This window comes from Megalops cyprinoides, chromosome 24, assembly GCF_013368585.1.
Source record: "Megalops cyprinoides isolate fMegCyp1 chromosome 24, fMegCyp1.pri, whole genome shotgun sequence".
NCBI classification, from domain to species: Eukaryota; Metazoa; Chordata; class Actinopteri; order Elopiformes; family Megalopidae; genus Megalops; species Megalops cyprinoides.
Genome location: NC_050606.1, coordinates 12,480,885 through 12,495,713, shown reverse-complemented (window position 1 = coordinate 12,495,713; position 14,829 = coordinate 12,480,885). Strand labels below are relative to the sequence as shown.

General features: G+C 40.9%; 1 protein-coding gene across 3 annotated transcripts; it reads left to right on the top strand.

Moving 5' to 3' along the window:
• Positions 1-294: 294 nt before the first annotated feature.
• Positions 295-14,543, top strand: gjc2 (gap junction protein gamma 2). 3 transcript variants are annotated; one of them, XM_036518819.1, is made up of 2 exons: positions 295-580; positions 11,592-14,543. In XM_036518819.1, the coding sequence occupies exon 2, from the start codon at positions 11,612-11,614 to the stop codon at positions 12,869-12,871; it is 1,260 nt and encodes a 419-aa protein (XP_036374712.1). In that variant the 5' UTR covers positions 295-580; positions 11,592-11,611; the 3' UTR covers positions 12,872-14,543. The 3 variants fall into 3 exon arrangements, with proteins under 3 accessions (XP_036374712.1, XP_036374713.1, XP_036374711.1); XM_036518820.1 differs by lacking the exon at positions 295-580 and adding an exon at positions 9,613-9,708; XM_036518818.1 differs by lacking the exon at positions 295-580 and adding an exon at positions 9,616-9,801.
• The last annotated feature ends 286 nt before the right edge of the window (positions 14,544-14,829 follow it).

Below are 14,829 nucleotides of genomic sequence, written 5' to 3'. Positions count from 1 at the left end.
CCACGGGAGAGTAGGCAGAGCAGGCGGTCCCCAAGACGCTCCCTCACGCTCCGACGCTGCGCAGACCGGCTGGTGAAGGCGGCCGGAAAACACGCTGCTTAGTGTAGTGGAGTGTTGTTTGGTGGCGGCTGCCGCGGCGAACCGCGATCTGACTGAGCGCCTCGCTTCACTTGCTGCTCTCAGATGTCCTCAGGTCTGACCTCTTGAGCGAGGGTCAGTTCCTAGAGGAGGGTTCCTTCGCCCTCTCTCTCTCTCTCTCTCTTTGTGATCTTAAAGCTGGTGTAACAGACACCAGGCTGGGTCCAGAGTAGGAGACACCCGTGAAAGGAAGACAGCAGTGCGTGCCGGGGCAGGAGAGAGGGTAAACAGAGAACCACGTTCCTGAGCTGCCTAGGCATCACCGCGCTACGTCCTGTCAGCGCGAGGATCGAGATGTAGCGTGCGGCGGGTGGCGGGAGGTCGCTGCCTGTGAATGGGTCGTCGGTCTCAGAGGGACGCCTGTGCCAGGACATCCAGAGATAAGGGCCGGAGAGGATGTGGAAGAAGTCATGGGTCAGGCGCGCAGGACCAGTTTCTCAATGTGAGTCCCGTCAGTGCCCCTTCCTCTTCAATCTCCAAACTGAGGGCTTCCAGGCGTGTGTGAGTGGAAAAGTTCCCCACCCAAAGAGCAGGGAAAGCTTTCTGAGAAAAATGCCATTTTTAGCTATGCCTCCGCTTGACTTTGTCTGAGTTGGTCAGGGTCCACACTTTAACTTGTTGGATTGAACTTTTTCATGTTTGCAATGTGTTTTGTTAAGGTCTAGATTTTGAGGTAATCCATGGAAAGATTTAGTACATTTATACATGAGGTACCTACATGCTTTCAAGGATGTTACTCTGTAAGTTCCAACCTACACTAATGGGGTGTTTGATTACTAATCAGTATGCCGAAACAATATTTACATTACAGCTTTATATGAAATTGAATACTTATGCAATATACAATAGAAATAGCTTTTCAATGGAATTTCATCTTCTCTTAATTTCATAATGAAAAATATTAGCAGCTGACTGCATACACAGATTCTTAATCACAGTTCTCTCAGTTTTGGAAACTTGCAGAAGTTTGTTTTCAGTCATTCTTGTTATGTCAAACAAAAAACGCTTTAAATACCAGTTTCACTAGTTGCCGTTTGTGTGTCTTAATCCTTGTTGGGCTATATATATATATATTTATGTTTTATACTAAGTCAGGATTAAAAATGCTACACTGTTCTATCGTGTTGTTTTGCTTCGTAAAGGAATGCAATGTTGGAAATTTTTCTTTTAAGGCAGAATATTTGACAATGTTAATGTTGTTGTAATTCTGTTATTAATGGTGCCGCTAGCTGGGTTTGGATTTGGGTCTAGGATTTTAATTGCCTCCTTAGAGGCAGCTTGCCATGTTTTGTGCACTGAATTGCATTTGGGCAGAGCCACAATTCACCCAGTGTTATTTGTATAACGGCACTTTGACTTTTTTATCTGTTGTGAGCAACGGGAGAATGTTTTGCTGTGAATTATATCTAAAAACAATGGACATGCTATGCAAACAGTTTTGATCATTTTAGGATGAGGCAATTAACCACTGTAGTATCATGCAGCTTGCTAGAATTGATGAACAAATATAAAACTATTCACCCGAACAGTGAAACTCAGCTCAGCTCAGCTCAAAAGTGCCCCATAGAAACTCCAGTATTATGTTAACAGAATCTTATTCGTAAAAGGAATGTTAGGTTATAGCAAAAATTTGCCAGATTATCCTGTTGATTCTTTTTAACCAGAAGTTAATTAGTGTGAAGCTGGGGATTAGGGGAAGTGTAGCTCCCTGACTTATTGGCCACTGTGGCTGGAAAAACATATTAGTGTATAAGTCATATAAGTTTATAAAAGTTAGTTTGTCTGAAGTTAGTTTTATGTCTGAAGCTGTAAAAGTCTCTCGCTCTGGCAACAAAATTGCCAAGTTGGTAACATAAAGACATTAAGATGACTGGTCTATGAAAACTGAAAATATGACATTACAGTGTTCTGTTAGCCTGTTTCGTTTCCCATTTGCTTGTAAAAGGGCAATATGAAAATTAATGCACACGGAGGATGTGTGTTACTAAGATTTAAATCCAGTATTTTAAATAAAGGTTTAGGTCAAGTCTGAAATTCACGCAACTTTCACCATCATTAGGAGAAATACACAGTCACACTTTCCGTGTCAGAAATGTATGCATCAACAAAAAGGTACTTTTTTATTATATTTGTTTGATACAGTTCTACTCTTATTATGTTGTATACATGTTTTATTTGTTATTATGTCAATATCTTTATTATTGGCATTATTAACTATCAAAATACCAATTAATGGTCATTTAAAATAATTAATTAAGATTAAAAATGGCATACAACCTGTTTAGAGCCTTCTTGTAAACAGTTTACAAAGGTAATGATGGAAATTATTACACTTGCACTTGTAGTTGTTGCGCTTCACATTTTTACAATGAGTTAAACCAAGCTGGAGTTGGGTACCTATACAACTGGATTTATTGTGAAGTGTTTGACATCCACTTCAGGAATTATACATTGCTGGCTTCTCAAGCAGCATCTCCCACCACCACAAGCTGTGTATTACTGCAGTGGTATGGCAAGCTGTATTTTAAGGGCATTAGCTGCCTACAACAGTGATCACTGAAAGACAGTGAATTTAGGTCATAATAATTTGTATACAGAGAAGTTACAAACAGATAAGTGTAAACGGAGATTGTGTGTATCTCCATGTGAGAGTTGTGTTTATAGGGGCCTGGGGGTTCAGAACAGCTTAGTCTACATGGGAATGTTTGTCATTAGGCTTGCGTGGCCTGCATTCAGGGGAAAGGCATGCAATCTCACAAAGTTGGTGAAAAATACCTGAGGAAAAGATGGTGGAGGTGTGATCCCACGGAAAGCCTTCACATGAAACATTCATTCATTCATGCATACATCTGAATGTGTCTGTGTGTCTGTGTGTGCGTGCGTGCATGTGTGTGTGTTTGTATAATGTGTATGTCCATGTGTAGACCACTACCTTGAGTAGATATAATTTTAGCCTTCAGGGTCTCACGGCAGCTTAGGTAAATTAGATTCCACACGGCAGAATGTCTGTAAATGACTCGTATGATAAACACCACAATATAACATACATAGAAGTCTGTTGCAGACATTGAGAGCACAACTTTCATACATTTTTCTGTGAGTCAATGTTGAAATAGTTATTGTTTCCCTCTCATCCTACAATGCAATAATAGGGGAAGCACTTCTCTTTTGTTGGTTTCAAAGTACACCAGCCAGTACCAAAAGGTTGGCAAAACAAAAGGCACAGATACAAATTTAGCAGAAAAAACAGGCAGAGAATAGTTATTAAAATGATATGCAGGTGCATAGTCATTGCATTGCTAAACCTTTAATCCATGTTGACAATTCAGAGTCAAGAAACAGACAAATATAACAGAGGGCTATAGTGTAAAAATATGTAGATGCAAAAGAATTAAATGGCAGGACATTGAGAGATTAATAAGGACAAATGTTTTAATTTAATAAATAATTTAATTTAATAAACTTAATTTACGTTGTGTGTATGATTTTACTCTCTTGTTTGTAGACCACCCACTGCGTGTTAGTTTTCAGCAATGACATTTATCAGTTCTATGTAGGCCAATTAGTCAAATGGGCCAGTGTAGAGTATATAATATAGAAGGAATTAATTGCATATTTAAGTTTAAGCAATAACATTATCCTCAGAGAAATCATTTTGCTGTTTAAATATTATGGTATGGAAGATTCCAATGATAATATTTCTACAGCTCCTACAGGACTTGGCCAAGAAAATTAAACAGGGTAAATGCAACATATTTTTTTCTTAATATGCTGTTCCTAACATTTACAACAGCAGGATAGCAGAAAGTCATATTTAAAGCTCTTCAACGCCTAGGAAAACAGGGTCATTTGAAATCCTTTCTTTTTGAAACCTATTTCTACCATTCATATAAAGGTTAGAATGCATTGCTTCATCCTTTCTCTTTCTGTGATTTAATTTGAATTGTGGTTCATTCTTTTTTTAAAAAAAATATTGCTAGTCAGTTAAATCCAGAGCTGGTCCTAGCAATTTTAGTGCCTTTGGCAACATTTTGCTTGAACACCACCCTTGAGCTGGTGTCATACTGTGAGGAGTAAGAATTTGCATGCATTTCAGCACGGCCTCTATTCACATGCTAACAGGTAGAAGAGACACCACTACCTCCAGGATTAGTGGGGAGGCTTGACATGAGATGGAGCATATTCAATTTCATCTGAAATGAAGAAATAACACCAATTCGATAAAAAAAACATAAGTGATATAAATCGTTCACAGCAGCCACCACCTAAGTGTAAGTGTCCATTCATGCATTATAGAGACGAAAAGTCACTTGCTGACCTCAGAGGATGAAAAAAGACCTCAGAGGCCTCTCTGCTGTGAAACCAGTTATTTTCTTTTCAGTATTTGATTCATCAGTAATTAACATGTTCCTCAAAACCATAGGTGTCTATTCAGTCAACAATGCAAAGATGTGATGTTCAACAATGTTGTAAAGAAAAGGGGAAGAGGTGATGAGAGAAATGAAGAAATACTTTGCTTCTCATAACCCAAAATTCTAATGGGCTATGGTTTCCGTTTAGCAAATAAAAAGGCATCTTATGAGTAAACGCACATACAGCAACAGGATGTAGCCATCTGCACGTTGGGACCCTGATGGCCCAGCCAAGAGAGCGCTCCTCTAACGCGTATTGACAGGCCCCACAGACCTACTTACCCAGACATGAGGTAACGCCCCCGGCTACGGTCTGCAAGCCTTGCCTCTGCAAACAGAGGAGCCGCCGTGTCTCCAGAGGTGGCTCCGATTGGGCTGCTGCCACGGGCCTCGCGTGACGAGGGTGAAGGCGCGCCACTGAAACCATCTGCGGCCGCGAGCCGCCTCGGCAGTGCCGGCACGTCCAGTGAGCCCAGGCCTCCCCCCTGGATGCGCTGGGGCTTCGTGTGGTTTGGGGAGGAGACATGTCCCACAGCAGGGGAAGAAGGCACGAGGCGAAAACCCACGCAAAACCCGTGTGGCACGCAGGCAGCTCCACACGGAGCGATTCATTCTCTTTCAGGGAGCATTTGTTCATTAACAAGCATTCAGTTAGTGCTGTAGCAGCTATACAAAAGAATGTTGTGTTGACAAGTTGTTTGAAGTGAGAATTTCTACACCAGTTAACCCATATTCTTCTTCTTCTTCTTCTTAATAATAATAATAATAATAATAATATGTTCATTTGATGTGCATGCCCTGAAAAATTTATATGAACTTCAAAAGTACATGTAAACAATTCCTTACAGGACAATTTTACTTGCTACAGAAAAATCTGACTCAAGTAGTAGTGTTTTTCACTTTGTTTGTGACTTGGAACTTCAGAAGACAGTTATGCATTACTGAAACTCTAACTCTGGTAGTTACAATCATTGTATTTAAGTACATACTTCCAAAGTACTTCATGTTCCTACCACAGATAAACTTTCAGCCCAAAAAGACAACAAAATGAATTGAAACCGTCTTTATTTACAGCATGTAGCTGCAGTCATGCAGTTGTACATGGTCTTGTACAATATTTCTCATACTTTGCATGCAGGCACTGCCCCGGATCTGAACCTCACACCTCCGGAGTGTCCCGCTCCCTCTCAGAGTGTGTTGGAGGCATCTGCCCCGGTGACAGTGTCACTAAACACGCCATTCCCCGAGAGCTTATCTGATTCGCGGGGGTTAGCGTGGGGGGAGTCTGTGAACGCAGTAAGGCTGAGCTGATCTGTCAGGGCCGACCCCAGAGCTCAGGGTGAGAGAGCGGTCGGTTCATTCCTGCCGTGACACTGGGATACAGCTCATACACCCCCCTCAAGCCCCGATGGCAGAATTAGTACCACTTATGACCCCCCCCTCCTCTCCCTCCGCGGAGGCGAGCCGGACAGATGGAGAGAACAAATGGGTTTTCGAGTTTCCCCTGCGAACCCTCGGGAGTTCAAGAGGCACTGTCCCCCCCAAACGCGCCGTCAGGGACACCACACCGTCAGGAGTTGCAAGCCTGTCACTGTGCTGCTGGCGACCCCAGGGACATCCAGCCAGAGGACCTCTGGCCATGAAAAGAACCTTTCCGTTCATAAAGACTCTTCCCTCCGGTGTTATGTCCTTACATGATGTGACGGGCATAATGCTGATAGTTCAGTCTGCGGTCACTTTGTGCTCCGCAGTGTCAGTTGAAGGTGGCTCAGCTGGTGCTGCTATACCATATTCCATCCATTTCTTACAGCTTATTTATCCTGGGTTTCAGCATTTCAGCATGTTTTATTTGCTTTTTCCGAATCTAATGTCAATCCCACCTCTGTCATGGGTACAATGTCATGAGAGCCAATTAAAAGAACATGACTGTTGACTATTCAATTATTTTTTCGTTTTTACTTTGCATTTTTTGATTTTTGGGATGCTGTGGACGAGCAGTAGTTTTAAGAAGAAGAGACAACAGATCAGACAGAGTTAATTAACTAATAAATAATTAATTAATAATTATGAAGCACAGTATTTCGTGTCTAGGTAGTTTTTAGCCATAGAAGTACTACCAAATATTTTTTGGTAGAAGTCTTTTTAAAAAGCACCACACTCTCCTGCCTCCTGCTGCTCATGAAAGAGCATTATAAAACTGTAGGTCTCCATCAGGGAGTGAAGCTTAGGCATGTAGGGAAAAATCACCACCACACCGTTAAGGGCAATGCAGTAATATATGTTCATGCGTTAAATTTAGAGCTGTTCTAGAATACTGAATGGTTCCTTTGCTGTAGATGGAAATCTGTGGGGCAAGAGGCTAATAGCTTTGAAATAAATGATATATTAAGATATTTGGATATTAAGGGGTATTATTATGAAGTATTATTACTTTTAATCTGTATCATTTGTCCTTACAATCCTACAAATCCTACACAAGTCAGTATTAATGCTTTGTTATATTTAAAATGAAAGCTTCTTTACATGCAACGTGAGTTTAATCATGAATTATTCATTAATCTAGTGTTAATTGTCTAAAACATGTGCTTGTTACTCAGCACCTAACCTTCCAACAAATAAAAAATAGGATTGCAGTTTTCCTTCTAAGACAGGGCTGAGATATTTCAGTCCTGGAGGGCCACGGGGTGTGTTTTGTCTCTTTATGCCTCAGTAAATATGTTATTCACAAGATTCCTCTGAAGCATGTAGCAGTCTGGCCCAGGAGGGCTGGTATTGCCTGTCTCTGATTAAGGTGAGAGTCCCCTTTCAATAGCACAGAGGGAACGGTTTGTGGTTTACAAGGTGGGTCAAATTTTAGCGTAATTCCTGCTAAAATTACTGCTGTACTGAGAATGTGATTTTTTTTTTTCAAAAGCATCTATTCAGACATGTACTGAAGCTTGTCACTTCTCATTCCTGTCATAGCAGATATCACATAAAATAATATTTGGTAGTCTGTAGCCATCAGGCATTAGATACTGAATAAAAGATAACATTGATCTTAGACAATTTTTCTTTCAATGTAATAGTAGCAGAAGATGAAAGGGCTCAAATTCGGGTATACGTATAAGGAAATAAAGAAACCACACTAGTTGTGCTCCATCATTTCTCTTACGTTCTAAATATCAAAGGTATTCTGTTAAGATTTTGTTCCATGGATGTCAGTGACCATGCCACACATGGAATTTTTAAGAAGCAGAAAAAAGAATTACATATTTCTAACTTCAGATCCCCACTTCCGTGTAGAGAAGAGGAAAATACAGGCTGACCAAATAATCCATATTTTACAAAATGCGCATATGTACATGCTACTGCAAACACTGTCATTAACAGCTATGCGACGATCTTTGTAAAAAGTTGCAGAATGGATTGAAACAGTGGACAGAAAGGTCAGTCCTGCTGAGTTTGTAGAAGGAGGATCGCTCTTGCTCAGATGGATGCCCTGCGTTCTCATGTATACCATTTGTCATGCATGAGAACAACCCCTCTGAATCACAGCCTAGCGTTTATCTAACACACTAGTGGGGCAGTGCAAGCCCCAGAGCGTGTTCACAGTAAAACAGCTGAAGGGAAAGCTCTGGGGAAGCTTTAGACAAAAACATTGTCCTGATGATTAAATAGCGTTATAGCTGATGTTTAATAAGCTTGTCATTTTTAATGTAGCGCTGCAGTTACAAGGGCTAAGAATATGGTGTGTTTTTTTTTTTTTTTTTTTTTTAAAAAGCCAAAAACCTGAAATTCACTTGTTTGTTGCTGGTTTTCAAAACATCTACAGAATGAACATCTTGAGTATGATGAAAAGTTTTGAAGTGATAGTCTGTGGCTGAAATAACCCATGCTAACCCGATGAATTGTTTAGAACAGTTTGAGCGTTGACTTTAACCAGATAATTTACTAACAACAGGTTACTATTTACTTAGAATATGCAGCTGTGTCTGCGTGGCACAGTTCAGAACCAATACAGATGGTTTTTTAGCCTCTTCAGTCTCCAGAGGACATAGAGCCTTATGCTCTATGTCCCCCCTTCACCTGAGCCTGTGAACCCAGGGTGCATTGTGGGTCTGAGTCTAAAATAAACACCCCATGGGCCACCTCAGGATACACTCGGAAGAAGAGCCCGGAATCAGAGCATCTCCACACCTGTGCTCCCCCACTTACGCTCCCACTGAATCCTCATCTCACCCCAGTACGCTTTCTTATCCTGCAGTTTAGAAACAGCTGTGATGAAGGAACAGCTATTTGCTGTGCCTTGTTATTTACATTCAACACAGCATTGGAAGATATTGTTATTGAGATCAATTTGTAAGCTATGAGAGCTAATAAATGGGGAGATGCATGGGTAATTTAACAAGGAATGATGCTGGTTGTATGTAGAATATTTACATTTGTACAGCAATGACATAATCATTTAATAAAAATGAAATGGGTTTTCCTTCAGTATATATTACATTTAATTAATAGGTGTGTGGAAACAGGACAAACATTTTGTTATTTATTTGATGGAAACCAAATTTATACCTTGCCTAACCGAATTTCATTCTCAAGATCCATCCTAATAGATGTATGGATTTCAAGGGAGTGTTTGCAATCGACTGTTGCAGCTTCATCATGCAAAAACAGCCTTCTAATTTAAAGATTTTATCAAGAACATATGCCTTAGGGGCTATGTGTGCTACATACATATTACCCACTTCTGTAGAATAGTTCACAGGCCCTTTGTTTCTTGATGTTAATCCCTGTTGTTTGGAGTGATTGTATGAACACAAGAAACTTAAGGCGGGATTAAGTCAAAACTTTGACCCTCCCGCAGATCACAAACCACAAGTCCAAGTGCTGATAGCAGAATGTTTTTTGGAGAAGGACCAAGAGCCCTCTAACTAGTATAAAAGATGTCAGCAGTGTCCAGTTTGCACTTTGTGATTTGAGGTTGGGTCGGGTTTGGGCTTCCTACCCTGTCTTCGGTTTACAAGTACGGACTGTAGATTTTTGTAGAATGGTGTCCAAATTCTACGAAGCGAGGTGACAGGAATTTAAACATCAAGCACGCAGAGTCGTGCCCAGACAAGATGCTTCAAATGAAAGGAGCTGGCAATTCCTCAGAGAGGTGGAGGATTTTAAGGTAACAATACAGCTTACAGATTTAGTAGTTAAGAACTAACTTAAGAGTTAAGAACTTAAGAGCTATGCATTCCCATAGGGGCAAGCATGATCTGTAAGTAAATCCTTTTTCTTTTTTCTTTTTTTGTTTGTTTGTTTTGTTTTTTGCTTTCTTTTCTTTTTATACTGTGCAGTCAATTGTATGTCAATTAGGAACTTTACTCTCAATATATTCAGTGTGAAAGCATTTAAAGGTTCATGTTATGTGATTACATGAAATCAGTAGAGTTATTTTCCTGTGCAAAGAATGTTTCCTTGGTGAAAGAATGTTTTTCAGGTATATGACTTTATTTGCAAATCTAGCACATTATTATTATCTACAGATGGTGCAGCTGATTCTTTTGGTTTTAAAGTATTAAATCTACTCCTGTATCTTGAGCATTGGCTCAGTGACTGATTTGTTAAAGTTTATTAGTCTTCTGGCTTGTCATCATGTCTAGACAGTAGGATATGTTTTTAAACTAGGAGATTAGAAGAAAATTGCATATGAAAAATCTGCATATGAAAAATATGAAAATCTGAAGCGTTCAACATCTGAAAGACATTTTCCATTTAAATCATTTTTTTCCTGAACGGTTTTTTGATAGTTGAAATACCTGAGTAGCTCTCGGATGTCCTCACCAAGAATTCAGCAGAAAAACAATTTTGGGTCCAACTGCCATGTCAGTAAACCCAACAATCATTTTGTATTTATAAATTGCAATGGACACAATGTTTATTCCCATATGCTGTGATAGACTGCCATCCACACTCGGCTTTCTGTCATAAAGAGATGGTATCTGTTGTTCAAGGCAGTCAAACTCAGTTGTTAAGAACAGTATGTTCTACCTCCTCTGTCAGGAGATAACCTGTCTGGATGCAGCAGTCAGTTCATTTCAATGAAACAAAACTGTCTTGCGAAATATGTTGCTGTCTAATTACATATGGCTCAAGCTGAACATCACTGAGCATTCAGCGCTCAGGCAGTACTTAGCCTTCATTTGATGTAAAATTGTCGGGCTAATTGCATCATTTTACATATTTATGTTTTGTAGTTATATAAAAAAAATGAAAGAATAAGAAATGGGATGTCATTGATATGGCTGATCTTACAGATATTTACATTTACTATCACTTGGCAGTGGATGTAAAGCAGGACCTGCCACTGAGTGATTTGGCAGAGGAACTAAATTTACAGTTGTTGCTTCTAATTAGCAGTTGTGGTTGACTAGCCTTGGAGCTTTTTGCTGTTTAAAGCCTTAGTGGAAAATGCAGTGTGAAATTAATTGGATTATTATTGTCATGGCTGTTAGCTGCCAGAGGCTATGTCAAGCAGGGATTGCCTGAGCGCTGTTCACAGAGTTAATGTTACAGCTTGTGGTAAAACAAGTCTTAGCCATTTTCTTGAGCTTTGGCCAGATTTTGCTGAATTTCACAGAATGTTGCATAAATCATACAAAATATCTACTGATTACATCATGCAACTGATATAGTGATGCTTAGCAGAATATGCTTTAGACAGATTTTGTAATGAACCTATGTCTTTTTTCGCATTGCATCCCTTTCAGAAAACAGATGAAAAAGCAATGCTCCACTATTTGGCCCTTTTAAAGTCAGTCACATTTAGCCTGAGGATTGGCAACGCCTTTGAAAATACCAACCGTGTGGCGCATCTGATCCATAATCCCTCTCTTGACCATGAGTGAGCATTAGTTGTGTAATTGTGTAAATTGTGAAGCGTTACCACTTACCCATGTTAAGGATTTTTTAGAGATGGTTAGTCAGTATAACACAACTTCAGCCAATCATTAAGAGTGGACAATGTTAAGTTGTTAAGGGTCTGACTTGTGTGTCTTTTTCTCACAGGTTTTAGTTGAACAGGCCCTATGACCAACATGAGCTGGAGCTTTCTCACCCGTCTTCTGGAGGAAATCCACAACCACTCCACGTTTGTGGGGAAAGTGTGGCTGACCGTGCTCATCATCTTCCGCATCGTGCTGACGGCGGTGGGCGGCGAGTCCATCTACTCGGACGAGCAGACCAAGTTCACCTGCAACACCAAGCAGCCGGGCTGCGACAACGTCTGCTACGACGCCTTCGCCCCGCTCTCCCACGTGCGCTTCTGGGTCTTCCAGATCATCATGATATCCACCCCCTCCATCATGTACCTGGGCTACGCCATCCACAAGATCGCCCGCTCGTCGGAGGAGGAGCGGCGCAAGCAGCGGAAGTTCCGCAAGAAGCCCCACGCCATCAAGTGGAGGGCCACCCGCACCCTGGAGGAGGTGCTGGAGGAGGAGGAAGAGGAGGAGCCCATGATCTATGAAGATACCCTGGAGGTGCAGGAGATCAAGCCAGAGGCGGCCAAGTGTCCGTCTAACAGGGACCAGCAGAAGCATGATGGCCGGCGGAGGATCATGGAGGAGGGCCTGATGAGGATCTATGTGATGCAGCTCCTGGCCCGCGCTGTCTTCGAGGTGGGCTTCCTGGCTGGCCAGTACCTCTTGTATGGCTTCCGTGTCAACCCCTCTTACGTCTGCAACAAGAGCCCCTGCCCGCACTCGGTGGACTGCTTCATCTCCCGGCCCACAGAGAAGACCATCTTCCTTCTCATCATGTACGTGGTCAGCTGCCTCTGTCTGCTGCTCAACATCTGCGAGATGGTCCACCTGGGCATCGGGACCTTCCGGGACATGCTCCGGCGCCGGAAGAGCAAAGGCCGGCGGCCCTCGTATTCCTACCCCTACCCCAGGAACATCCCCGCCTCGCCACCGGGGTACAACCTCGTGATGAAGTCGGACAAGCCCAGCCGGATTCCCAACAGCCTCATCACGCACGAGCAGAACCTGGCCAACGTGGCGCAGGAGCAGCAGTGCACCAGCCCGGATGACAACATCCCCTCGGACCTGGCCAGCCTGCACCGGCACCTAAGGGTGGCCCAGGAGCAGCTGGACATGGCCTTCCAGACCTACAACAACAAGAGTAACCCGCAGACCTCCAGAACCAGCAGCCCGGCTTCGGGGGGCACCGTGGCCGAACAGAACCGGGTCAACACGGCCCAGGAGAAACAGGGGGCCAGGCCCAAAGCCAGCATGGAGAAGGCTGGCACCATAATCAAAAATGGAAAGACCTCTGTGTGGATATAGGTGCCCATGTTGTTGTGGTTTCCAAGTGACCAGCTGCTTTTGGGGCATTGAAAAAGTGTTATTTGGGTTGTTAAGATGAGTCACGGTGTTCAGTGTTGAGGCATGCATTTGTAAGAGTGCCTGGAAAAACTTTGCTGAAGGTAATTTCCAGTGGAATGTGCATAATGTGAGTGGAAGGCAAAAAGGCTATTTGCTGAGCCTTTCAGCAACCAACAGGTAAAACAGGTGTAGACATGACCAAGTATTCCTACATGCTCTTAGGTGTGATGTTTGACTCTGTGATACTCACATAATACATCTGCATCATTTACACATAAATAAAATGGCATTTTGACTACTTAAGTTACTTTTTCAAATTCTGAATAAATAACAGCAACTTACTGGTAATTGGATCTGGGAAAAACCAGCATTGCAAGATTATAATTATAATATAAATTATACATTAGTAGTGTTCAGAAATCAACTGAAGAGTTGAGACCAAGCTACATGAGAAAATATAGTTCTAATTAGTATTAAAATTTGAACATCTGTTTTACAACAGTCATTATTAGGGAAAGAAAAGAGTTACATTTGCAAATGCATTACCCCCAGCACTCCATGTATGTGATTTAAAAGCTAAAAAGATGTGTGCTTGATTTATTTGTCAAACTTCAAGAATTCAGAGAATGAACCGAATAGTAGTTGTATAGGAGTTGCAGTGTAGCACACATGGTCCACAAAAATAACATAAAATATTGAAATGTAATTATATTTCTCATAAATGCGGCGCAACAGCTGGCCACTGCACTTCAGAAAATCTGCAAATGTTTGCAAACTGTTGTCAGATTCACCAGTATTTCTGTCCATTCACCAATTCTGCTATTTCCCTACTCTTATTTTCTAATGTAGGGTAGGCTGCATCAAAAAGTAAAGCAGTAATATCTATCAGTGTATTTCCTTGGTTGATTCAGAATAGACAGAAACATTTTGCAGGATTCAAGGTGAGGTTTTCAGTTTTGGCTGTATCATGATGATTCCATGGCGTGCTGACCGCTAAGCACTGGAAAGGAAGGAGGATTGGAAGGCAAAGCAGTTCAGACATGCTTCAATGCATTTCATTTGAATTATGCAAGAGTTCCACCCTTCACCACAAGACTGAATCACTGTTCTATAGATGTTCATTCATATACAGATATTTGGATTCATAACATGATAAGACTGTGTTTATGGTTAATATTACTTCATAAGAGTGATGCTGATATTTGTATTGAAGAGGCAATATTAATTAATAAATTATATGAGAAATGCAAGTGGCCATGTACCAATAAATATACCAAATATTTACCCATCACTAAAAACCAAATAAGTAGGTGATTAACGTCAGGGAACAGAACTGCTTTCAGTCAATGCTTGTCTTTAAATTTGATTCACAAGTAAAGGCAAGCATCAACCTTCTTTTTCGTCACACAACGCAACTTGGGAGTGTTTTAGTAAAAAAAGTAACAATTGCATTTATGTGTAATTACTACACATAAATTGCATTTATGTGTAGTAATTACATTACAAATACACTAAAGTAAAGAGGTATGAGAGTTGTAATGTAATGTGCTACAATTTTCTTCAACATGCACATGGTGTACAGCCATATCTATCTTTAAACTTATGCAGCAATAGATTTAATATGACCTTCTTGTTACAGCTATGGCAATACTTTGTATATTACGTTTTCTTAACAATAGGTTTGGAATAAAGCATTATTTGATTTTTTTTTTTACATGTTTGTATTTCTGCCAATGACATCATCAACTTCAATGTGCCTTAACCAGTTGGCGTTGATTTTTTTTTTTTTTTTTTTTGCTCTGCTCATATTAATAAATGTATATTGCTTTAAGGTTTTAAATAATCGTGTCTCAATGTAACATAAGCAACTGTTGTAATATGAATAGGGGAAATACTTTTAAGTGGGCAATACCTTTGTA

Bases quoted from the DNA above. Each gene is read 5' to 3' on its own strand.
- gjc2 (XM_036518819.1), top strand. From the start codon at position 11,612: ATGACCAACATGAGCTGGAGCTTTCTCACCCGTCTTCTGGAGGAAATC.